General features: G+C 49.7%; 1 protein-coding gene across 2 annotated transcripts in view; it reads left to right on the plus strand.

Annotated features, from left to right (window-relative positions):
- The window catches only part of LOC147700306 (uncharacterized), a 100,196-nt gene that overhangs the window by 61,096 nt on the left and 12,222 nt on the right, over window positions 1-26,878 (plus strand). For both annotated transcript variants that reach the window (XR_015299398.1, XM_086935678.1), the window contains exon 6: window positions 15,597-15,689. Coding sequence is in view for 1 of the 2 variants with exons in the window: in XM_086935678.1 (XP_086791804.1) it covers window positions 15,597-15,689 (93 nt within the window). In the remaining variant the exon portion in view is untranslated. The remainder of the gene's footprint in view (window positions 1-15,596; window positions 15,690-26,878) is intronic.

A 26,878-nucleotide genomic window follows, 5' to 3' on the forward strand; every position in this document is an offset into this window, starting at 1 on the left:
GGCCAGATTGACAGGAGTGTTATGGTGAAGGGCATTAGGTGTCATGCACATTATTTTGAGCTGTATCATTGCTTCAAAAGGGAGCCAGGGGGGCGTGGCTAAGGCGGCGATGTGAACGGACGCACCTCGAGTGAGCTCCGCTGCCCCGCTGCCTAAATAAGCCTTCTTAAGCGACATTCGGGGGGTTATTTGGGGGACCCCGTCTCCTGTCTGAGTCCTGGAAGTGAGGCGACCCTCGGAGCGGCCACTTTGGTGCGAGAGACCCAGCTGAGGGCACCTGGAGACCTTGTCGCTCTGCTGCCGGTGCACCGCCGCCATTTCTTCACCGCGTCTGACGGCCGGAGCCTTGGCCTCGCTTCCCCTGCGGGCGGCGCACAACGCTGAGGGGGCGATCGGAGCCACCAGCAGACCTTCTGAGGTGAATCCCTGTATGCGGACTGAGCGTTGCGAGACCGGCGGACAGAGGGGACGGAGCTGCCGGCGTCGGGGCGACCCCCGGACAAGGGTGTGGGGGTCACTCGGCTGCCGGCCATACGAGAGGACCCGGCTTTGGCGGAGGTGCAGGGCCGCGCTGGACGCGGGAAAGCCGCCGGCTGGCTCACTGTCTGGGGGCCCTGCCACGGGACCACGGGCTGCCGCGGGGGCGCCCTAGTGACCTGTCCCCTTCTGCCTACCGCCTGAGGCCTTGGCGGCGCCCTGGGCTACTGCGCCACGACTAGGCCCACTACAAGTGCTGTCCGCCATCTCGCGCCTTCGGACTGAGTCACAGCCGCCATCTTGACTACTCCTACCGGCGCCTCTGGCCCGGGTACCTGTCCCAGCTGCCCGACTGGACTCCCGGTGAGTACGACAGGGCCCTGTCTCGAAGGGTACTTGCTGGCCTCGGCCCTGCGCCGCTATTCAGCCCGCTGCCCTTGCCTGGGTGCTCACGCTGGACCGGATCCTCTACCCCCCCGCCTCAGAGAGGACCTCGGAGGAGACGACGCTGCCTGGGTGGCTGCAGGGACAGCTCGCGTGCTTCTCCCCTCACCGGTGGGTCGGACTGGGCCTACCTACTGGACGGGTGCTGCGGGAGGAGTGAGGCCCGGACCCCCTGCCTGGAGAGAACTTTGCTGTCGGCTGGCTGGGCGGGCCGCTTCACCCACTGGTGCCTGCACCTCCGCGGCCTGGCTGGCTGGCCGGCCTGGGATGAGGGGGAGAGACGACTGCAGCCGCGTGAGTACCCCTCCATTTGCACCAGGGCCCTGGGATGATTTGTGCGCTGCTCCTTTGCCCCCCGAGAGGAACGACAGTGGTGGGGGAGCGGAGTGCACCTCGGCTACCCCCGTGGGGGACCGTCGCGTGCCGCGGGGGTGAGTGGTGCAGCGTCCTTGGCTCGAGGAGGGGGCTGGCCCCCATAGCGGTCCATCCACACATTGGTGCAACCTTATGGCCTTCTGAGGACACGGGCCCCACCCCATCTCCTGGGCGAAGCGGGTCTGCATGCGAGTAGGTGCTCGAGAGGGGAGAAGACTGCTGGTGGTGTACTGAACTGCCCCCACGCTACTGCAGCGCCATCGAGGATTCGCGCCCACGGAGACGGGCGACGCTTCGGGTGGCTGGGCACTGCGCTCCGGACTGACAATGACCCGTGGCAGAGGGGGCAGGGCGGACCTGGCTGCGGCGTCCAAGGACACATCGGTGGTTGCCATGTGGGGCAAAGCAGGAGCGTCAGTGCCAACTGAGGAGGTGCCGCCACCTGTTGCTGCCTCCCCTCCGGTGACCCAGGCCTTCATGTCATCTTTCATGGCAGACCTGAAATCGGAGATAGGATCCCTGAGATCGGAGGTGCACTCGTGGGTCAAAGAGCTGCGCAAGGAAGTGACCGAGCTGGGAGACAGGGTTGACGGACTCGGGGAAACTGTTGATACGCGCACGGAAGATATGGAGCAGCTGTGGCAGAGAGTGGCGGCCCTGGAGGAGCAAAACATCGAGCTCCAGGTCAAGCAGGAGGACCTTGAAAATAGGGGGCACCGCAACAACCTCCGTATACGGGGTGTGCCAGAAGGGAGAAGGGACTGACACCATGGCCAATGTGGCCCTACTCCTACACGAGGTGTGGGGCAACGAAGAAGCCCCTCCGCCACTCTTGGACCGTGCCCATCGGATCTTCGGCGCGGGAGGCAAGACGGGCCTCCTCCTGGACATTATAACCCGAGTGCACTACTTTACGGAGAAAGAGGCCATACTGAAAGCGGCGAGGGACAAGCAGGACCTACGCTACGGAGGGCACAAGATCCAAATCTTCCAAGACTTGGCCCCCAACACGCTGCATAGAAGGAAGGTCTTCTGCCCGGTGACAGAGAAGCTGCGGGCTCTCGACATACCCTACCAGTGGGGACATCCCTTTGCCCTCATCTTTCGCTGGGAAGACAAGCGCAGAGCCATCCGCTCCTACCGCGAGGCGGTGCAACTGCTTGCACTCTCGGAATCCCCGGAGCGCAGCCCCTCCCGCCCCAAGCGCCAAGAGAGACTCCCGGCCCGACCGGACTGGACCACGGTGACTCGACGTCACTGAACACCCCCGATGGATGCCTGCTCTGCGTCCCAGGCTAAGCAGGATATCATAGAACACATCGCTCCCTTGAAGACGACCGCGAGGGGCAATCCACGAAGCCCCGCACTCCGTGAAATGCAGAAGACCGGCTCCTGACCTTAGGTAGTCAACGGCCAGCGAGAAGACCGGCTCCTGACCTTAGGTAGTCAACGGCCAGCGAGGAGAACACTGCCCCAATCCCTGATATTGTAATGGACAACTCTCGCGGCTCGGCGCCCCCGGAAAGGCGATAGGACGACCCCTACACTTCTGCGGCCCCTATGAGACTACATCCACAGACATCGTAGGCGGAGTGCGCCCCTGGAATTGAGCCCGCCACCCCAATGAGTGGGGACAGCTGGGCATTGGAGACGGCCCTGATGAGCCACCAGCGAGAAAAGGGGCTGAGGAGAAGCGACATGGGGTGCAGCTGCTCTCCTAAAGGGGACCATGAGGGTCGGTCCCTGCGGTCCTACAGTCCAGGAGTGGTCTCCTCACCGTTGGGGCCTGCCGCCTCTGAGCCGATTGCTGAGACACGTATACCTTTGCGCTGAACTTGTGTTAACGACCCCCGAATCCGCCCTGGGCAGCGGGGCAGATGGGCCTCGGGGCAACCGAGACCCACCTTTCTAGCAGAACACCCCCCTCTTTGTCCCTTAGGAAGTGACATACCTGAGACCATCCAAACCCTCGGGTAGAGGATTCCCGGAACCTGGGACATTATACTACGGCCATGTTGGCCTGTTGTGGTTATATACCCTCTATGTACTTTCTTTTTTCCTACTTGTACTATTCTTCCTACTCCTCATCTGAGCCTTTCCTGTACTAGGCCTCTTCTCCCTTGGTGTAGAGTGGTGGTTCGGAGATTATCGGAGATGCCTGTGTTCTCCATCATTCCCCTGACATTGTCTTTCTTCAGGAGACACATCTTTTGCGGGGGGACACTAGACGCATGGCGCATCCCAGATACCCCACACAATTCTGGGCATCGGCTGACACTAAAACGGCGGGGGTGGCAATTCTGTGCAGAGCTGGCTTTAGGCAGGGATCCACAAAACACTACAAGAGTGGAGATGGACGCTTCCTTCGGGCCACGGTACAGGTGGGAGGGATGTAGTTCACTCTAGGTAATGTATATGCACCCAACCAGTCGCAAGATAAATATCTCCAGTCGCTCCTACGGGAACAGTTCCAGACCGGCGAACCGCGCACAATACTAGGCGGGGACTTCAATCTAGTATGGGACCCAGACATGGACCGCGGGGACAATGCGTTTAGCGGCACGGGCGAGATGTCAGCCACGCTAAGGGAGCAGATTACGGACCTAGGACTCGTCGATGCGTGGCGCTACCATAACCCGGGGATTTACGACTACACTTTCTACTCGCACTCCCACCGCACTTACTCGCGCATCGACCACTTTTTTACCTCTCTAGACCTGATACGGGACACGCTGAAGGTTGCCATATCGGATATCTCGTTGTCAGACCACGCACATGTAGAACTGACACTGCAGGACCCACTGGCGCACACCCCCCGGGAACGAAGATGGACCCTCCCACCGAGCGTCCTTTGGGACCCGGAGGATGTTAACAGCATCCGGGAGGCCATAGACTCGTACTTCGCTATCAACGATATCTCGGAAACGGCATTCTCGGTAGTGTGGGATGCCTTTAATGGCCACCATACGGGGTCACATTACCTCCCTGGCGATAGCGAGAAGACGGGCGGCCTATAAACTGGAGGCTGACCTAACGGGTGAGATCAAACAGGCGGAGGCGTAGGACAGGGACCGGCCTTCCCTGGCGTCCAGGAGAAAGTTAGCGAACCTTAGGGGACAACTTCGCCTCCTACGCACCAACAAGGCGGAACACTCTCTGCTAGCACTAAAACAAAAATACTATGAGGGGGGGACAAGGTGGGACGCCTGCTGGCAGGAAGGCTGAGGGCGAGAGCAGCCAGAGCCCATATTGCTAATGTACAATGCCAGGACGGTACTAGTGCCGTCACTGAAAGCGCCAAACAGGATGCTTTTGTAGCCTACTATACCTCCCTGTACGCGGGGGAACCCACATCAGTGGAGGCGCGAGCGGCCGTCCTCGCTGAATACGAGGGGACTCCGTTACCGCCGGTATGCGCGATGGAGCTGCAAGAGCCCATACTGGAGGATGAAGTCTCTGCGGCTCTTAAAGATCTCCCCACGGGGAAAGCTCCGGGGCCAGATGGCTTGCCACTGACCTTCTACCGAATCTTCCAGACTCAACTTCGCCCCCATTTGCTGAGGCTGTCCCACTCTTTCTCAGACACATCTGGTCCGTCCCCTGATATGGGAATGGCGGAGATTGCGTTGATACCGAAGCCGGGGAAGGACCTGCGCTGTGTCCCTCTTACCGCCCCATCGCCCTCTTGAACACCGACCTGAAGATATATACCAAGATGCTGGCTAAGCGACTCGACCCTTACATGCCGGGACTGGTGAACCCGGACCAGGTGGGGTTCATCCGGGACCGGCAGGGGGCCGATAATGTGCGCAGACTGGCACACTTGGTGGACAAGGTGCGGCATTGGGACATCCCGGCTTGTCTTCTCTCGCTCGACGCGGAGAAGGCCTTTGGCAGAGTGGACTGGGCCTTCCTGAAAGAGGTCCTCCAGAAACTGGGTCAAGGCCCCAAAATGATAGCGAGTATTATGGCCCCATACCTAGGGCCGCAGGCCAGGATCAGGGTAAATGGCCAATTAAAACGCCACCGCTGAAGATACACAGAGGCACGAGGCAGGGGTGCCCACTTTCGCCGCTCTTGTTCGCCCTTGCAGTGGAACCCCTTGCGGCACTGATAAGGCGCGACCCTAGAATACATGGAATAGCCCATGGGGGAGGAACAACAAGGTGGCGCTATTCGCGGACGACCTGATCCTCACCCTCATGCGCCCCCGTGAATCCCTACCAGCGGTCCACGAGGTGCTTTGTCTATTTGAACAAGCGTCGGGCCTTAAAATAAATCATACTAAATCTTGGGCACTCAACCTCACTGTGCCTGTAGAGGACATCCCATCCCTGAAGAAGGCTGTGCCCTATCAATGGGCGGAGAACCACATCAGGTACTTGGGCCTTACCCTTACACCCCACCTAGACTCCTGGTCCTCGGTAAACTGGACAGAGTGTCGCAAAGCGGTGCTAGAGGACCTTCGGAAGTAGAAGCCTCTGATGATCTCATGGCTGGGACACCTTAACGCGGTTAAGATGTCGATCCTTCCTAGAATTCTATACCTATTCCAATGTCTGCCCACCCCTATCCCGCTCCACTGCCTTTATCTGGGGCGGGAAGCGCCCCCGATTCTCGCAGAAGGTTCTTATGGAACCAAGAGATAGAGGCGGCCTGGCATGTCCCAACTTGGTGCACTATTATTGGGCCGCCCACCTCCGCTTCGGGGTGGAGTGGGGCTCACGTGAAAGCGACAAGCATTGGTTCCATATGGATCGAGCGGTCACAGGACGTACCATATGGGATCTGCCCTGGCTCCCTCGGGCGGCACGCTCCAGAAGTGCATACCTTGCAGTCCCCACAAAAACGGTTCTGGACATCTGGGATAGTGTAGCCGTGTCTCGAGGTCTCACCACGTTCCCATCCCCGCACACCCCGATAGCGGGGAACCCGCAGTTCCCCCCCCGGCCCATCAGACTTGGGCGTTTGACAAATGGACTCAAGGGGACTGCAGAGTAGTTGAAGACCTTTTCCTTGGGGGCTCGCCCAAGACTTGGAAGGACTGCAGGGAGGAATTTAGGGTGCCGAAGACGGCTGGCTTGCAGCACGCTCAGCTGCGCCACTGGACTGCGAGTGACGACATGTATCAAGCGGCCACCCGGGCGTATACGCCCTTTGAGAAGTTGGCACGCTCCCTTGGGGGGCTGAGGAGGCTAATCTCGCAAATATACTACATACTGCAGCACCCTACATGGACGCATGCACACCCCTATCAGAGACAATGGCAATTGGCGTCGGAAACAGACATTGACCTCTCCCAATGGAACAGACTGTGGCGGGATATACCTAAGGTGTACCGCAGTATCCCACAGAGGGGAAACGCCTATAAGCTGCTCACGCAATGGTATTACACCCCTCTACGTCTTAGCAAGATGTTTCCCACCGCCTCGCCGACGTGCTGGAGATGTGGCTCTGCGACTGGTGACTTTGTGCATATATGGTGGACGTGTCCGACCCTGGCTGTTTTCTGGAAGGAGGTGCTTAGCCATATCAAAGGGGTGCTGGGGTTCCCCCTGCCTTAGGAAGTGAGCACGATCCTCCTCGGTATCCGCCCTACCGCACTCAAGGCGCTTACCCGCAGCGACTGGATCCTTACACTCCAAATGCTGGGTACAGCTAAACAACTCATCGCCTTATACTGGAAGCGAACAGAGGCGCCGCCCATAGCTTCCTGGTTTGTGCGCCTTTGGCAGGTCCTGGCGATGGAGCTACTCACGGCAAGGTTGCAGGCGCGGGACACACGCTTCAAGGCGGTTTGGGAGCCCTTAGTGCGACACCTCTGCTCTATAGAATATGCGCGACATATGCCCACTAGACTCCGCGCTCTGCACCTCTTCGAAGATGCAATTGTCCTTGCGGACCCGGCCAGGCTGTGTCCTTGATCACCATGCACATTACAGATGCTAATGCTACCACACGCCCCCTGCGCCTTCCTCACCAGCAGGCCGTGCGTGCCCACCACCCTTCCTCCCTTTCTCTGCCTACCCTCAGGCTCTTTAGTTTCTCCTACCTCCTTTTCTCCTACTTGCCGCTCTGGCCCTCGTCTCTCTATGAGACAGTTGCGCCCTGTTGGGCAGTTTATGACAGTTGGGCTAGTTGCACGCCCCATGCCTTCCTCGCAAAAGCGGACATACTCTCACATGTGACAAGTCTCTGCGCAATGCACCCCTAAGCCACGCGGCCGGCCCTCCTTGGAGGGTTGTAGGCAAGGCGCTGTGTTAAAGCTCCTTCCCCGTCCCAGCTGGCACTGACCCACGAGAGTTATCACATACGCGGCCGGCCTCGGCACGAGGTTGTAGGCTTAACGCTGTGTTCAAAATAAAACAGATTTGAACTAAAAGGGAGCCAGTTTAGAAGTTTTAGATGCTGGCCAATGGAAAAGAGGGGCGGGGCTTAAAGCCCGCTAGTCAAAGCTCCTAAAAAACATAAAATCTCGCCAGCGAGACTGCGCATGTGCGCAGCCTACACTAGTAAGACCGAAAGAAAAGGAAATCTCTCCAGAGATACAGAATTGCAGTGAGGAGGAGTTGGAAAACCCCATCACCCTTGAAAGGTAGGAAGAAATAAAAGAGGACTTCTTCGAATAAGAGGAAAAGGAGCAATAAGAAATTTCACAAATTGGGAGAGCCAACAGATGCATGGCAGGACATCTATGCAGACTCACCAGATGAAGGGTTTGAATCCTATCCATCCAAACCTTCACCACTGGATGACATTGTTAGACCTGTCAGCCCTTTGGGTGGTCCCTCCTTATTTTTCTCCCTTCCTGCCTCTGATTTTTTTTGTGTCCACTGTATTTCTTGTGTGTTGGCTTAAAAACTCCGGGCGCACCATCATTACTGATTAATGATGAGGCGCAGGTGCTCCTATTTAAAATGGGAGAAATAGGGGTGCTCTCACACAAAATGGTGGCCTGTCCAGATTTACCTCATGGCCTTGGGCCATAGGGTAACATGAGGGGTTCCAGAACCTTCTGGTCCACTCTAGTAACTCTGGGCTCAGGCTATATAAGGCGGAATGTTGGACGGCCATTATGTGTAGTGGTGACCAAGCAGGAGTTCAGGCTGTGGAGTGAGGAGGTTGGCGCACTGAGGGGGTTTGATTGCCTCCAGGGGCTGCTGCCCCTTCTTATTGATGCTACCCCCGCCTGTTGACCTGACCCTGCGGGAAGTCTTCATCTGAAACCAGTGTGGGGAGAAGTAACAGAACTCTTCCGCCCCTGTTTGACCATCGAGATCGCCAGGTTGCTGAGGGACCTCAGATTGCCTGTTTTAGAGGTGGTGAGTGGAATCCCCTGAAGATAACTGCGCTGCTGCTTCCCCCATACTAAGAAGTGAATTGGGTTAAATGTGTTCTTAGGATCTCCGCAGTAATTGCCCCCACTTCACAAAAGGACTGTTAGTGGCAGACCCACGTGTGGAAACCTAATACGAAAACTTCCCCCCTGGGTCCTCGCCGTTGCTAAAGTGGAAAACCCTACAACGTAATCTCCACTGGAGGCTAAGTGCCCCTCGCGCTTTATGCGCACTACTCTTTCCCGTCATAAAGCGGAATAAATAGAAAGGAAAGACCTGCCTTTGTTCGGGCCCCCGAGACTGCCGCTGCTGTGAAGCTGCCCCATGTGATTTCCGCAGAGAACTGGTGAGGCTCCAGTCCAGCCTTCGGCGCTTCAGTGGGGAAGTCAAGGGGTGGGCTCAGCATCCACGGAGTTTCAACCCAGCTGGTTCCTGTCAGGGCGGCGTGGAGGAAAGGAGGCAGGGAATTGTTGTGGGGTTGCTAGGCAGCCGCGGCCTTTCCCGTGTCAGCTGCGTAGTGAGTGCCGCCGGCTACCCCGCCAGGAAGGAAAAAGGGAGCTCTGTGTCGGCCGGAGGGAGAGCGCATGACACCATGTTCACTTCCTGCAACCTGTTTCAACCTTGAGTGGCCGGGGTTGGTGACAGCAGAATCACCGGCCACTCCTCACTCAATTAGCGGTAAGATCCCTGGAGTTGGGTGGGGCCTCAGGTGACAGGAGTGCCTCTACTGACTTCGTTACATAACTGGGGCCAAAGTTTGATTAACGCTTGAGGCGGTCGGGGCCTGCTGGAAGGAGCAATGAAGGTGCAGGGTGGGGAGGGGGAATTGTGACTGGCTGAGCCCAATTCAAGTGGAAAGAAATCCTACAAACGGTGTTGTTCCTCAAAGAGCCCAGCAAGCGTGGAAGAGAAGGGACATAATTTGGCAGTAGGTGGAAGCTAATGACTTAGTCAAACCTTAAAGTTAAAAGCTATTTGATGTAATACGACTGCCTAATCTTAATGCTTCGGGATGTTTACTTTGATGGAGCAATTGTCTGCTTAACCTTCTTTTATTAGAATTCACTGTTGTTGGTAAAATGATATGATTGCTCGCCTATATTTCATTTAATGAATTTTTGCTGCTCAACTTCTCTAAACTGCTAAGGGACTTTGTGATTTGAAATATGGAATATAATTTTTAAACTCATTACCTTTGCTGAGAGATGTACCTTAACTGAATGCAATGTTATGCTCATATTGGAACAGATAATCAAATGTGAAAGTGCTTACTGTGTTAAGTTACACACACTGCTGAAATATATAGCCAATTTAAGGACTTTGATAAAGCACTTCTATTTTTTATAAGACGGTGTGGTGTCATTTTTGGTGGAGGTGCACTGGGGTGCTGTGTTGAGTGTGGCGCACGTACGACAAGATGCCTTGAAGTTAGGCCTTTCCACTTGTGCCAGGCTACCCTTGGTGGACCGGTGACCCCGGGTCCAACAGACTACACTGCATTCAACGCAGTCATCAAGAGGGGTTCAGATAACTGGAGTTCAGCTAGAAGAAGAGCAGTCAGAGGCATGCTTTCTCATTAAAACACTTCTACCTGACCAGAAGTGGAACCAATTCAATTTCAATTTGTAATCTTTATTCGGTTCTTAAAAAGACACCATAAAAGCACATACACAATATACACGCACAAAAAATGTTTAAAAAAGGTGATTTTCCTTTTAAAAAAGTTATAAAAGTTAAAATTTTCTAACACCATAATTCATTAAGCTATGGGAGCAGAAATTAATTATCCAAGGGGTCAGGTAATGTTAGAGTCAAGATTCTCTGGTGTTCCTCAGCCTTAGTGCCATACGGATAAAGTTTATAGTGCAGAAAAGGGTATAAGCGTCTTCCGCTTCCTGTAGGAACTTCAGGGCCAATTTTGCTTGTTTAAACTTTAAGTCTTTCAAAATCCCCACCAGGAACTTACGTCTTGGTACAGTGTAAAACGGGCACAATAAAACAAAGTGAAGGGTATCCTGCGGAGACCTGTGGTCGCAGCCGCAGGTACCCTTCTCTGCCACTGTGAGAGTGAACCCAGCCGGGACCGCAAAAAGATGGTGGAGCATATTCAGCCTGAACCGGGTCATGACATAGCGGTCCTGAGCATTATACATGACCCTCAAATAAGGTTCCATTCCTTGCTTCGCTGTAAGTTCACTATAAGATACAATAATGGATTTATGACTTTCTTTCTCAGCCCTTAATGTCTGGAGCCGTACAGGAAAAAGTTTTTTCACCAGAGCTTTGCTCTCAATGGTTAGGGAGTCTGGGGATGTGAAGAAGTTTGTGCAATCAATCTCCGCTAGTGAGTTCTTGACATACTTCAGCCAGGGTATGGTGTAACCTTTATCTCGTTTGAGGCAATCCAGTATAATTTGTCTTGTTAGGGCTGCCTCAGGGTTGGTCCATACTTTGACCCATGCCATGAGAGGTTTAATTTTATTCCGGTCTTCTATGAAGGGTTCTCCCACCTCTTCATGGATTATGTAGGCCGGTATGCTCTGGGGCACTTTCAGAATTCTTCTCAAGAATTTATTTTCTTCTGTCTGTATTTGCTGTGCTTTGTTATCCATGAAGCCCCACACTTCTGCCCCATAGGATACCTTTGCACAGCAAATTGACCTGTACAGGTTCAGTATTTGCTCTGAAGACCATCTTCCTAGCCTTTGACCATACCCCATGATAGCTCCTACAGACGCTGCCAATTTCATTGAATGTTTCTCTACCAGAGGTATAAAGTTAATATGGTTGTCGAACAATACCCCCAGGTATGAAAAGGTCTTGACCTGGTCTATCTTGTGTGACCCGATGTGATAGGTAAAGTTCTCTTTTGTCAGTTGCCCTGATGACATAATGTAGGATTTTTCCAAGTTTGTTGATAGGTCCAATTTGTCCATGAACCCAACAAAGCCGTCGATCAGCTTTTGTAATCCTAAAGGGGTTCTCGCAAGCAATGCCACGTCATCGGCGTATAGTAATACGGGCACTGCACGATGACCAATTTGGGGTGAATCCACCTTTAGTTTGAGGAGATCTTTTTCCAGCGAATTGATTTATATGGAAAAAAGGAAGGGCGCGAGGATACATCCCTGCCTTACCCCACTGGTGCAAGCAAAGGGATCGGTCTTTTTTCCCTCTTGTGTGTACCTCACGCTTGCGGTTGTATTCCAGTGGAGGTTTTGCAGGGTGTCGACTAGCGGTTGGTCCACTCCTAGATCCGACAGCATGGACCAAAGCTTTCTTCTGTTTACGCGGTCGAAAGCCGCTGAAAGATCCATAAACCCCATATAAATGGACCCCTTCCCAGCGATGGTATATTTAGCTGTCAGAAGATATAAGTTCAAGCATTGGTCGGTGGTTGATCTACCCTCCCTGAAGCCATATTGAATTTCCGATAGGACCTGGTGCTCCTCGGCCCAATCTTGTAACCGCTGTAGAATGACTCGCCCCAATACTTTTGCGGTCACATCAATTAGTGAAATGGGTCGGTAGCATTGAGGGTCGTCGCGATTCCCTTTTTTGTAAATAGGGACTATGGTCGCTGTTGACCAGGAACGAGGCAGTCCCGCCACCACTGCCTCGTTCAAGACCCTGGTGAGCAGCGGGGCCCACAGCTCGGGTTTACTTCAGAATAAGTCAGGTGGAATTCCATCCGGGCCGGGTGCTTTATTTTTACTGAGCCCTGTGATTCCCATTTCAACTTCTTTCAGGGAGAAGTCCATTTTAGCCGGCTGAAAGCTCCTTGGTACATCCCCCTGGGTTGAATGGCTTGAGTGGTTGTATAGACTCTGAAAGTGATTCTGCCATTGTTCCGGCACGATGATGTTCGTTATTTTTGGTGCCCCTTGATCCTGGAAACATAGGGAGTTAATAACTTTCCAGAAACTTGTAGAGTCTTTCCTTTCAGCGGCGTCCCATAGGTCCTCCCAGGCTTGACTTTGTAAGCTTAGTTTACGCTTCTTCAGTGCTTTTTTGTATTCAGCCCTATTCTGTGCGATCATGATCTTGTCCCTTGGTTTTGCATGGAGGCTGACTTTCAGTTTTTTTAGAGCCTTAGTACAGATCGGCTCAAACCAACGTGGATTTGAGGGCACTTTGTTAGCCCCAGTAGACTTTAAGAGATTGTTTACATGGGATGCAATTTCTTCAAATGCCCTGACCACCAAAGCTCCATCCGCGCTTGGGTCAAGGCATATGTTTATTGCTTCTGAACCCTCTGCTATCAGACTTTTATAGAATCTATCCCCATCAATCCTGGCCCATTTGATTCTTCTTCCTTGGTCCACTGCTTTTTCTATGGTGTCAGATCTCTTTGAACCCGGATTAAAATCGAAGCCTTCTATTGTGATAATGACCGGATTATGGTCACTAAAGATGCTTGTGTCTATTATAGTTTTACTAATATATCTTTTTAATAAAGGGGAGACTAGAATAAAGTCAATGTAAGAATGGCAACCTCTTCCTTTGTATGTTGGGGTTAGTTCTCCTTTTTCACCCAGCACAACAAGATCTAGTGTTTGAATCAGGTTATGCCTTTTAGTTAGTCTCTCCAGGACCCATCCCTCTTTTGAGTGAGTAAAATGCGGGCCTTTCATTAATGTGCATCTTGACCAGTCTTTGTTAAAAGGTTTTAGTTTATCACAAAGGTGGCAATTAAAATCCCCTGTAAGTATTAAACTTTGGCGGTTTGGTGTCTTATTTGAGGAATGCAAATTTTCTAGGCAGGCATCAAGCTCGTTTGTGGCTGTTCCCTTTTCCATCGTGCCAGGAGCGTTATACCAGTTGACTAGAAAAAAGTTTAGTCTTGTGGAGTCAAACCTTAGTACTTGGAGGTTATGTGAAGCCCAGTTGATGTTTGACCAGGTGCCCTGGATGTCTAGGTTGACGTATATTACAAGTCCCCCACTAGCTCTCCCCGAGGATGCCTTTTTAGCCGGAACTGAGAAACTTTTGTAGCCCTCAAGGCTATAGTTGTTTAGTTCGGTGACCCATGTTTCTTGCAGGCATATGATTTGGTATTTATTTATGTAGCTGAGCCATTCTTGGGATTCAAATTTGGCCGCTAATCCTGCTATATTCCAGGATACGACTTGTAAGTTTTCATAATTGTTTTCCTTTAAAGTTCCTGTTAGGTCTCTTAATGGGAGCACTGCCTGTTTTTCCACTTTATATGATGTGTCGGGGCTGGGTTGTGAGCTACAAAGGATAGCTGGTCTGCTCAGTGTGATAGTTGACCTGTGTTTTGGGGATTTTAACGGGTCGCCTTTTCCTCTACTTCTATTATTGCTACCTCCTTTGCGGGGCGCGGGTTCTAATCTGTTTTCCGCCCCCGTGCTCCTTCCTGTTAAGAGTGGACTTATCACTTTCAGCCTTATGTGGTTGGGGGGTTGTACTTCCCGTCCCTGTCAGTCAACCTCTTCAAGTACGCTAAACCTGTTCCAGTGTGTGTGCTGCATAAGGAAAGGGTCGTAGTTTGGGGTCACATGATATGGCCTTTGCCACTGGGGTAGTCTGTATTGGGGGACCATTTGAGGCACTCAGATCGTCGGTGGTCTCTTGCTCTGCAGGGGTCTATGAGGTGCAAATGGGTAAAAGTAGGATAGGTGTACCGGGTGGATTTGGGAGTGGGTATAGCTAGGGGGGGCATTGCAGATAAAGTTAACTGCTGCAATGTCTCTGAAGTTTATCGTGATTATGTCCCCTGCTATAGTCTTTGTGCCATTACCGATCCACTCCCCCCTTCGTACTGAGAGAATCTCCCCGTGAATGTTGGGGGGTAGTGGTCTGTGTGTTTGTAGCCACTGCGCACATTTGTTTTTTAGCTCTACTTGTGTTTCCCTTTTGCCCTCTCTTAAAGGTGGGACTCCTGTTAAGACAACTACAAAGGGTAAGGCTTCAGGCGGAAGGTTAATAGTCCTGAAGCGGGTGGCTGATTTATTTTCTTTGGTTGCAATTGGGGTCGGATTAGTCTTAGAGGACGCTTTGGGAGTTTGGGCGTTATTTCCTTGACATGTTTGTGGGGGTCCAAAGGGTGGTTTGTTAGTTTCAGTAATTGTTTGTTTGTTGATTTTGCCCGTGTTCGGAGGGGTAACAACCTTTTGTGTATCTTTAGTGCTTTTTTGTATGACTCTGGTGGAGTTGTTTGCTACCTTGTCAGATATTAGGCTGGCCTTATCTTTGGTTGGTCTTTTGGGTATGGCCTCGTTTTGTTTTGTTCCTCCCAATGCTACCTTGTGTGGGGTACCGGCGCAGAAAGATGTTTAAAAAACCAGCTGCATCCAAGACCATAACACCAAAAAAGAAGTATTGCTTCACCTCGAAAGACCCTTTCTACATTGGGGGAACTTGCCAGCTGCCTCCCTCATTGTGGCAAGAGCACACAAGAGCAAATGAAATGGAGGGGCTCATGGAAAACCTGCTAGAGGCGTACAAAAAGAAGGCGAACACAGCTCTACAGGATGGCAAGACAATTGCCAATGCTTGCCTGAAATTTACGTTTGACTCAGCGGACATGCCTGTAGGCAACTCCACATGGGCCACCACCTTACCATGACACACTTGAATGAGAATCGCAGGGATGAATAAATCACAGTAAACTACCTAATTCATTTCTGTTGATTTTTTAATTACAATTTATGCCCTGAAGAAGTCTCTCTGTTTAGGGATTAAACACAGTTGTTTCCATGTCCTTGGTATCATATTCAAGCTAGAAACAAAGAATGACACTTGTCTATGACATCTTGATGTACTGAGTAACAAGTTGTGTGACTCTGAATATTGATATTATTGAGGGATAATAGAACCTTTTTGTATGTTTTTTTCTGCTAATGTAAGAATGCTTCTCTCTTATTTTGTTGTACACTTCTAAATGGTGTTTTATTTAGATTTAATAGAATTGTTCCCATAATTCTGTCTTTTTTTCAGGTGATGAGGATACTGCTTTTGAAATATCACAGAGATTTAAAGATAACAAACCAGGTTTCCTGCTGGTGACAGAGGACGAACGAGGAAACGCAAGTGAGTAGTTTTTAAGAGCTGTTTACCATGGGACAGATAGCAGGAGGATGATGAAGAGTAAACTGATATCCCGTCTTTATGTTGGTAGACCAAAGTGCAGGGGACATGTTCGCAACTTGTAAATTGGGGACATTTCTCCCTATTGCCACATTCATATTCAATTACTACTACTTCATCCACATTGGTATTCACGTTTTCTTCTTCAAAGCAATAAGACTGCCTTGCCTCTGCCGTGACTGTCGAGACCCAGATACCACATAGATCTCAGGATTAGGCAGTTTTCTTACTGGTAGCAGTCTTCTTTATTTATTTATTTATTTATTTATTTATTTATAACATTTATAAAGCGCACTGTTACCAAACGGTGTCCTGGCGCAGAAGTGAGAGCTCCCCATGCCCCTGCCTGAAATGTTTAATGTGCGAAAAGCCAGGTTTTCACGCCTTTGCGAAAGGCCATCAGGTCAGTCATTTGTCTGAGACCCAAAGGCAGGGCGTTCCAGACCCTGGCTGCCCCCAGGATGAAACTCCTGCCTCCCCATCGCGCCTTCCGAGGGGCTACGATCAAGCCCATGTTAGATGACCTAAGCTGCCTTCCAGGCCTATACCAGTGGAAGTACTGCTTTAGAAAAGACGGGCTGATTCCTCTGAGGGCTTTAAAGACTATACACAAGGCCTTAAAAGAGATTCCCTCCGTACTGGAAGCCAATGCAGTTTTACTAATTCTTGAGAGACGGAAGCGAACTTAGGTAAACCTGAGATGAGTCGGGCTGATGCATTTTGCAAAGCCTGTAATTTATTCAGAAGCCCTGTTGAGCGTTGAGAAGCAAGCTATTGCAATAGTCCAGGCGGGACAAAACCAGGGAAGTCACCACTGTCTTCTTACAGCCATCGGGTAAGAATGGAAGGACCTTCCGGATAGATTTCAAAATGAAATGGATGGATGAAATCAAAGCATTGACTGGGGTCTGAACGTGAGCTGATCGTCGATCAGGACCCCTAGATTCTTGACCTTCGTGACTGGAGAGGGGGGTGTGCCCATCCCATTAGGCCACCAGTTCTGGTTTCAAAAGTTATCTCTAGATCCGAACAGTATAACTTCGGTTTTAGCCTAATTCAATTTAAGACAGTTTTGGGCCATCCAATTGCCAACCGCCAGCATACATTCCTGGAATTTACGGGCAACACCTTCCTCTTTGCCCGGTAGCAGTGACACCACAATTTGCGTGTCATCCGCATGCGATGTCAATTCAAACCCAAATGATCGAATAATTGGAGCCAATGAGGAGACGTAAACGTTAAAAAGGGTAGGACTCAGGGAGGATCCTGGGGGACCCCACAGGGCAACACGAACGGTTTAGATTCGAACTCCCCCAGTGCCACGACCTGGACTCTGTCCGTGAGGAAAGCTTTTAAGATGTTTAGTGCTTTCCCTTGAATCCCGCAGGCCTCCAAACGCTCCACCAGAATCTCGTGGTGGACCGTATCCAAGGCTGCTGATAGATCCAACAAGACCAGAGCCGCTCTCCCCCCGACATCCATCACTTTCCTAATTTCCTCCGTCGCTTTAATTAAAGCGGATTCGGTGCTATGACCTGTTCTAAAATCGTGTTGGGACGGGTCAAGGGCTTGTGTGGCTCCCAGGAATACGCGAAGCTGTCTATTCATAGCTTTTTAGGTCGAGCGTAGCGAAGGACCTTTTGTCGGCGTGTTCGGAGGAATCTGAGACAGCGTTCGGGGACGCGCCTCTGCTGTCTCAGATTCCTCCTCGAGGGCGCACACGGCGCCGTGCACTTCCCCTGCCTGCCATTCACATGCTCTCGCAATCACACACAGGCAAAGTCACGCATGCGCACACACATTCCCACGCGCACACACTCCCCCTCAAATCCCCCCCCCCACCCCCGCCAGGGCACGCACCCCTCTCCCCCACCACTCACGGGCTCACACGCACGCACACATACACACACACGTACATTGCCCTCCCGCCCCACTTCCCACTCACCGCATCAGCGCCACCACTTCTGCAGCCATCGCAGGGCTCTCCCTTGGGCATGGGAGCCCCGCGTCAGTACTGCTTCTCTGCCAATCCCTCCGTAGGCGCGGGCTTCCCATGGAAAACGGAAGTCCCGCCCCACGAGAGTCGTAACGCACCCTAACTTCCGGCTGCACATCCCAACATCACTAGTATTTTTGTATAGCAATCATTGACGTCCCACGCGCCTGCAGACAGCATCTATGCACTGATTGCTTGTTTTATTTACATGTGTCTGGGGACGCGTGTAATTCATTTTCATGCGAGTTGTTAAGCCGAGCTGTGGGCTCACGGACAGCTGAGTGAAAACAGGCGCCTTGATTAGGGACGAGTCCGAAGACAGACGTGTAGGCGCGGCCGCTCTCTCTCGCGGTTTATTAAAGAGAGCCACACCTGACCAGCCGGCTGCTGCCGCGAACCGGCGGAGCGCGAGGCGCGCCAGAGCCCGGCAGGAGGAGGCGGCGGAGTGCGCCAAAGCAACTTCCTGCGCAGCAGAGTGAAACCATGACGGGGCAAAAAAAACTTGCGCCTGGTAATTGCTTTCTAAAGTGGTTGCAGCTCTAAACTAACAAACCTAGAGGAAGCTGCGTAATTGCTTTCTAAAGTGGTTGCAGCTCTAAACTAACAAACCTAGAGGAAGCTGCGTACGTGAGGTCCCTTGCTAGCAGAAGGGAAACTGAGGTTTAGAAGTTTACTTGGGATGTTTTTTCATTGTGATTCCTAATAAGTTATTTCCTTTACTTAAGCCTAATAGTTAATTTTAATATTGAGACTGTACATTTATGGCAGCAAAAATTAAAATATTAATAGCACAGCTAAAGAAAGCTGCAGTTTTGTTTGCTAGCACTTGTGCTGCGTGTCTGCTTTGATATGACTGGAAGATGTGACTGGGTCGTTTTTACCTTAGAGTAAAGTCTGGTTTCTAACTTGATTATGGAAGGCTTTTGGTTACTTCTGGACAGTTTTCTTGAAAGTTGTATTTACCGAAAGGTTTATTTCATATAGTAGTGTGATCCGGGGCATCTGTTCCAGCCTTTCCGAGTAACCAACAACTGTTTAAAAGATTTCCAAAGTTTAATTTGGCCCTGTATCCGGATGATTTGGCTTTGAGCCAGCCCCTCTAGAACTAAGTTGGACACCAGAGAATTAAACCTGTGACATGGCACTTGGTCATAAACTTTCTACTCCTATGTTTAACCAGCGTGTGCCAACTAAGGCAGCCAAGTCGCAATCAGTTGTCAGTGTGCTGCTTCTTCCAGCATTCTGTTTAGTGATGGAAATGATGCCCCTTCATTTTGTTTTCTTTTACTCTACATCTGTAGTTTGTACATTTCTATAAACGTGTACAGTGGCAGTGAGTTTTGCGTTCGCGCTCTGCATCATGAAATCAGATAACCATTATGTCATGCAATAATTGCAGCTGCCTAAAAGATCTAGCTTTCCGCAGATGTGAATATTTAGCCCCAAATTGTTTAGGTTTCGTTACAGACTGCTTGTAGCTCTTTGCCAAAGGCCTCTTATTGACCTTGCCAGAACTTTATAGTAGGTTTATGTAAAACCACTGCACTATGAACCCATGTCAAAACCGCATACTCCATTACTTCCCCTCACCATCCCATACTCTTGTTTCTTAAATTTTTGCTCTGCACTTCCTGCTCGCCTCAGTCTTCTTCACCACGCTTGTGCTGTGCTTCAAAAATCTCTTGTACTTTAAAAAAAAAAAAAAGTGAAAGGGGCCTAGTGCTCGCCCATTACTTACCTTTACTTGCCATTGGCTGGCTCCCACGTCATTCACGTTTCTTTGCTGCCTATTCCTCAGCTCCTCCTCCTCACTTCTCTTCCTCCTGGGAGTATAATCTTCGTCCTGTTGTGCTGCCATTGATACTGGGCCAAGTACTGCTTCCGGTTGCCAGTGTCCTTCTACTTCAGGCTCCTGAAGTGCAGGCACTCTTTAAACAAGCATTTGCAATGCAATAGGTCTTGCAGTTGTTAGAGTTTGAGCCATTGGCATTGTAAATGGCACTGACTTTTATTTATGTGTTGGATTTTAAAACGTAAATAAAAGGCATTGCCATTTACAATGCCAATAGCTCAAACTCTCACAATTGCGAGACCTATTGCATTGCAAATGCTTGTTCTATTAGTTTGGCCGGTAGTGGTAGTCTGGCACTAGGACGATAATTATTTGGATCGGTGATGTCTAGATTTGGGTTTTTCAACAATGGAAGGATTGGGGCCAATTTCCAGCTGGACGGGAAAACCCCTGTCATAAACATGTTGTTGAACAGCGTGGCTAGAGTTGAGGCTATAGGAGCCGAGGCTAATTTGGCCACAGTGGCCGGGCATGGGTCCCGTGGGGAGCCCAATTTAGTTCCTAATAGCAAAAGTCTGATCTCCTCAGAGGTCACCGGGGAGAAGTGCAGCATCTTATCTACTATCAGTTCGGCTGTTAAAGTTACAGACCTACCCTCTGGCAGGTTTTCCCTGACATGCCCTTCAAGGGAATTAAAAATAATCTCAATCTTATTTAAGAAGAACTGCGCAAGATCCTCACACAGCCATACTGGGAGGCGTAGTCACTGGCTTTGGAGATGCAAGGATTTGCTCTGGGTAACGCAGTGTATACAGGTTACAGACCGAGACCATCTGGACGAGCTAAATTGTAGACATAGGATTGGAAAACTAAGAGGGACTGGGATTAGATTTCTACAGATGGAACTGCATGGAAGGCTTGTTTGACCAAAGTTATCATCCGCCTTATTTGAAAGTCCAAGACAATCATAAAAGCACATAAATAAGTTTGTACTTCAGTAAAACAGTAATCATAAAAGTGTTAATACAAATAAACACTAACTCATTATACTGTATATTAATGTAAATCAGTAAAACAGTAATAGTAAAGATGATTATTTAAAATTCATACATTTACAGTATTCAGTTTATTTAAACAAAAAAACACCATACTCTAAAGTATGCATCCTCATTAGGTAACAATTGCAGAAATCGAAGAGCTACTCTGCATTGAATACATTTATACTCCCTTAAAAGTGTTATCGAAAATTGATACAGAATAGTTTGGGCTGAAAAACCATCACAGAAAAGATGAATAATGTTGCCAGCTCTGACTCTTAATAGCAGGGCCCTCTCCGAGCTACTGCGTACTAGAATAAAAAAAGGCACTAGCCCAGCATTTGAATGGAGTATGTATTGTTCCACTAATGGGTTTCTTAATTCAGCATTTTTCGTTAGCTGACACCTGCACTCCCCGAATGTCCATTACCAGCCATTTTATCCTTTGTAGTCATTGGTTGTGTAGACAAAACTGGTCTGCCCAATACCCCAAAGCTCTTTTTAACATAGGCCAGCCATGGTACTTTTATTCCGTAATGACCACATAATCAATCTCTATTTATTGTGTGGTTTAAAGTAGCCTGGGGATTATTCCAGACAGAGAGCCATAACAGAAGAGATCCCTGCTTGGCAACATACTCCAGATAACGCCAGGCCAAGTTATTTGTGGCAAAAATAGTGTGAAGATGAATGAAGAAGTGAGAGATGACGCCTACAGAAGTTATTTCCCTCCACCTATAATGCTCCTCAACAGTCAGATTAGCTCCAGATGCACTTCCCATAACTCGCAGATCGCCATAATTTGTGTTTTATACATTTCCAAAAAAAGGGGATTGACTTGCCACGTACAGCTTGGCTCATGTTAAAAATTGAGCTTATTGTTGTGGTAAACAACAAGCTGCAATATGTAATATTGCTGGCCCAGAACAAACAACACAAATACGAACTGAAAATGTTTATTACCATGTATGCATCTTTTTGTAGTGTACATTACTGTAAATGCACATGCAACCACCCTCCTCCCCTGCCACGGTTGGTTCTCATAATAGATTTCTTCTATTAACTAACTTCCTTTCACGATCACTCTCGTGCTGTGCTGAAAACAATCTAACAGGAAGTTGGTGCTCAGGCGCTATGGAGTGACGGGATTCTGTTAAGAGTCCAACAATAAATGGCAGAAGTATGGAAAGCATGTGGTCAACAGCACTACACACTACAAACGAATGCTTATTTGTCATGCTATGCTCTGTTATGTTAGAGAAATTTGTACAGCGCAACGGTTACCCTGGGGTGTCCTGACGCTCGCTACTGTCCTCCAGTTTATAGATTAAACAGCCACGTTTTTAGAGTATGGTAAGAAAGATTTTGCTTCCACATCTTAAGATCTTCATTGACAGTCATTGATGCTTAGATGATCAGCCGCTGTCTGTGTGGTCCCAGAGCACTGTACCATAGATATTTTGTTCATTTACTATTTCACACAGTGCAAAACTACTCCATTAATGGCACCCTGTAACATTCTACCAGCAGTGGATTTTCTGCAATAGCGATGCAGATTCATCTTGGCAACATTATAAAAACTATATTGGAGCATCTCTGTGGTAAAGGCAGGGTACAAATGTGGAGAGAGGAAGGAAAATGGAACCTGATATACTTCTATTGCAATCAGAGTTACAAGGACTCCTGTTCCTTTAAGAACACCTCGAGGTTCTTCTACCCTTGATGCATTGTATTGGCAGTTTGCCTCCCCACTCAGTTCTGTTTTTTTTTTAACTCCTGCAAGATGGATCTTTGAGAATGTGAGGTTTTTTAACTCACTTTTTTGTCCTTCAAAATCTAGTCTTTTAGGCATTATTTGACTTCCATTCGACGTCTTCTGACAAGAGTGATTGTGTTTTTTTTTGTTTACTACATTCGAGGATTTTTTCTTCCCAAAATGCTTCAAAACGGCTGTAGGAAGCTGGCTATGTATATACTATCCAAAATGAGGTATAGTGTGCACAGAGTCCAGTGGAACCCCAAATGTAGGCAGAGGTAAAAGTAGATAATACCTTACTCTCTATTTGTGGTAGCAGGGGTGAGCAGTAAGGCTTTAATAGAGGGTAGTGTTAAGCATTTGTGGTACACACTGAATCAGCAAATGATGTCACACACTCAAAGACTGAACTCAGACCAATTTGATTTGTATAAAAACATTCTTTAGTTGTATTTATTTCCTTGAACCAAGCAAGCCTGGTACAACAAAAGACCTGGGGAAGCTCACAAAGACGGCAAGCCTGTGAAGCTTCCCCTTCGGGGACCATGGCCATCCTAGGGGAGGAGGTTTGGCACCTCGTCCCAGGAAGTGCTTGGTTTCAGAACCCCAAGAGCAGCAGGCTCCCGACCAAGGGGTCCAGAAACATGTCTGGTGGTGGCAGCTGACAAGCAGCCACTCAGCCTGGACATTAGTGTTAGGTCATTTTTCAGGGTGCATCTCTGAGATTCCCTCTGTGTGCATTTTTCATCAAATCCCACACTGGCATCAGTGTGGGTTTAATTTGCTGAGAGGTATGATACCAAACTTCCCAGTTTTCAGTAAAGCCATTATGGTCCTGTGGAGTTGGTAATGACATACTCCCAGCACCATATACTCTGAATGGCATTACTGTACTTACAATGTCTAAGAATTAGTCTCGACACTGTAGGGGTACAGGGCTCATGCACCTGTACCCTCACCACTGGTACAGTGCACCCAGCTAGAGGGGTGGCTGACCTATGGCAGGGCAGTGGGTTGTAGGCATGGCAGACAGGAATGTGTGCCATGTTGACTCTTCACTTTGTTCTGCACCAAAACTCGCAGCCTGCAGAGGCAGTGTGTGTGCGTAAAGGTACAGGACCTCTAAGAGTGGCACGATAAGTGCTGCAGCTCTTAGAGGCCTTCCCTGGCCGCAGTGCCCTTGGTACCCGTGATACCATTTACAAGAAACTGACCAGTGGCCAAAGAGAGCCAATTGGGTTTGTTTTCAATGCAGTTTAGGGAAAGGACATAGGCCTGGGTACCCGTTTGGCAGGAACCTAGGGCACACTCTGTCAAAGCACATCAGCAGTTTAGCAAAAAGTGGGGGCAACCATGCAAAAAGAGAGCACTTTCCTACACAACCCGCCCCCAGGGAGATAGACCACCTCAAAAGTTTAGGATTTTCATCTTTCATCAGCATTAGCCATTTGAGAGGTCTGTGGTTACTTTGCACTAGTAAGTGAGTACCAAACAGGTATGGTCTCAACTTCTTCAGGGACCAAACCATAGCAAAGGCCTCCCTCTCAATGGTACTCCATCGCTGCTCCCTGGGGAGTAACCTCCTACTTATAAAAGCAACAGGTTGGTCTTGGCCTTCATCATAGGTCTGGGGTAGGACTGCTCCTATCCCTAGCTCAGAGGCATCAGTCTGCACTATGAACTGCTTGGTATAGTCTGGCGCTTTGAGAATTGGTGCTGAGCACATTGCCTCTTTCCGGGTGTCAAACGCCTTTTGACAGCTAACTGTCCAGATTTCCTTTATGGGCATCTTCTTGGAGGTAAGTTCTGTGAGTGGAGTCACAATGGTCCCATATCCTTTCACAAACCTCCTGTAGTACCCAGTCAAGCCAAGGAATGCCCTGACTTGCTTCTGGGTTGTTGGAGCTGCCCGTCCACGATGGCCTGGATCTTGGGCTTTAAGTGTTGCACTTGGCCTCCACCAATAAGGTGGTCCAAGTATACCACAGTTTCCTGCCCTATCTGGCATTTGGATGCCTTTATAGTTAGGCCTGCAGTTTTCAGGGCTTTTTAAAACCTACCCAGGTGGATCAGGTGATCCTGCCAGGTGGAGCCAAAGACAGCAATATCATCCAGCTATGCTGCGCTAAAGGTCTCCAATCAAGCAAGAACTTGATTCACCAACCTTTGCAAGGTGGCAGGGGCATTCATTAAACCAAAAGGCATAACAGTAAACTGATAATGCCCATCAGGTCTGGACAATGCTGTCTTTTCGTTTGCTCCTGGTGCCATGCCAATCTGCCAGTACCCTGCAGTTAAGTCAAAGGTACTTAGAAAATTGGCTGCACCTAACTTATCTATTGATTCATCAGCTCTTGGGATAGGGTGAATATCTGTCTTGGTGACAGAGTTGAGCCCTCTATAGTCCACACAGAACCTAATTTCTCTCTTTCCACCCTGTGGAGGAGGTTTGGGGACTAGAACCACTGGGCTGGCCACGGGGCTCTCAGAGGGTTCTGTAACCCCTAACTCTAGCATCTTGCCGACTTCAGCTCTGATGCTTTCTATGACTTGATCAGACTGTCGATAGATTTTTTTCTTGACAGGTACACTGTCACCAGTGTCCACATCATGAGTACACCAGTTTGTCTGACCAGGGGTCAAGGAAAAGTGCTTAGCATACTTTTGCAAGACTTTCTTGCAATCAACCTGCTGTTGGGTAGAGACAGTGTCTGAGTAGACCACTCCATCCACTTACCCATCTTTGGGGCTGTAAGAGAGGAGGTCAGGGAGAGGTTCACTCTGTCTCCTGATCCTAATCAGTCACCATCAACATGGTGATGTCAGCTCTCTCATGTAAAAGCTTAAGGCGGTTCACATGGATCACCCTTTTGGGTGCCCTGCTTGTGCCTAGGTCCACCAAGTAGGTGACCTCACTTTTCTTTTCTAAGATCGGGTAAGTGCCAATACACCTGTCCTGGTGAGCCCTTGGTGCCACTGGCTTCAAGACCCACACCTTTTGCCCTGCTTGAAATTCTACTAGTGCAGCTTTTTGGTCCTACCAGTGCTTCTGGTGCTCCTGGCTGGCCTCGAGATTTTTGGAAGATTAGGGAGCCCGATATTCATGATTTTCAATGTCTTGTTAAACCTCTCAACATGACCATTGGTTATTGGGGGATAGGGTGTAGTAAACTTGTACTGCACTCCACACTCTTTCCCCCTGTGTTTTAGGTAAGCAGACGTGAAGTTTGACCCTCTGTCTGAAACCAACTCCTTAAGAAACCCTACCCTAATGAAGACACCAATGAGGGCCTTGGCTACTGCAGGAGCTGTAGTAGTCCTAAGTGGAATTGCCTCAGGATACCTAGTGGCATGATCCACTACCACTATTATAAATATGTTTCCTGATGCTGTGGGAGGTTCAAGTGGACCCACTATGTCCACACCTACCCTTTCAAATGGAACCCCAACCACCATTAGTGGAATCAAGGGGGCCTTTGGGTTAGGCACCTGTTTTGCCACTGGCCTAATAGGTGACACAGGAGCTGATAAACTCCTTTACCTTCTGAAACATCTGTGGCCAGTAAAAGTGGCTAACTAGCCTTTCCCAGGTTTCGGGTTTGGGCCAGATGTCTGGCTAGAGGGATGTTATGAGCAAAGGTGAGTAAGAACTCCCTTTACTTCTGAGGCACTACCACTCTCCTGGTGGCTCCAGGGTTGGGATCTCTTTCCTCAGTGTACAGTAGTCCCTCCTCCCAATAGACTGTGTGGGTGCCACTGACAGCTCCCCTTTCCTGTGCAGCAGCTTGCTGCCTCAGGCTTTCAAGCGTTGGACATTCCATAGGCTCAGTTCCTTCTGCAGTGTCCAAGTCCTCTCCCTGAGGAGAGGGTTCGGGATCCTTTTGCTGTACAGAAGCTGGTTTCCCAGTCTTCTTACCTTTCCTTGTGAACGGTTGGGCCATTCTTTCAGGCTCCAACACTTCTTGTTCACCCTGCTTTCGGCTCTGTGCTCTAGTCTAGACCACTACCTGTTTCAGGCCAGGAACCCCCCTTGCCCCCAGTCTAATGTCAACATAGCCATGGCATGGTTAGTGGTAACACTGTCAGGATTGGCGACTGGGTAAGTTTTCCTAATCCGGTATTGCTCTGGGGAAACCAGTGTATCGCTCAGCATAGTGACACTGGCACCTGTATCCCTCGTGGCTTCTATTCTAGTCCCATTGATCCAGGGGTATTGCTAATACTTCTTTAAGTTGAGTGGCCACACAGCAAAAGTGGCAAACTCAACTTCACCCTCAGTGACTAGAACTGCTTTGGTGTGTAACCTGATTTGCTCTTGGCACACTGTTGAACCCATCTGGAGACTGACTACACCAGGATTAGCTGTAGGAGGACTACAGGGCTTCTTGTTAGGACAAGTAGCATCTCCAGTTCAGTGTCCCAACTTCTTACAGTTGTTACACCAGGCCTTTGGGGGATCAAAGTCCTTTCCCTTGTACCTATTATTGGACTACGAAGAGTTTTGGGACCCACCCCTATGTGCAGGTTTTTGGAGCCCTTTTGAAGACTCTA

The sequence above is a fragment of the Lissotriton vulgaris genome, chromosome 8 (genome assembly GCF_964263255.1).
Source record: "Lissotriton vulgaris chromosome 8, aLisVul1.2, whole genome shotgun sequence".
Lineage (NCBI taxonomy): Eukaryota > Metazoa > Chordata > Amphibia > Caudata > Salamandridae > Lissotriton > Lissotriton vulgaris.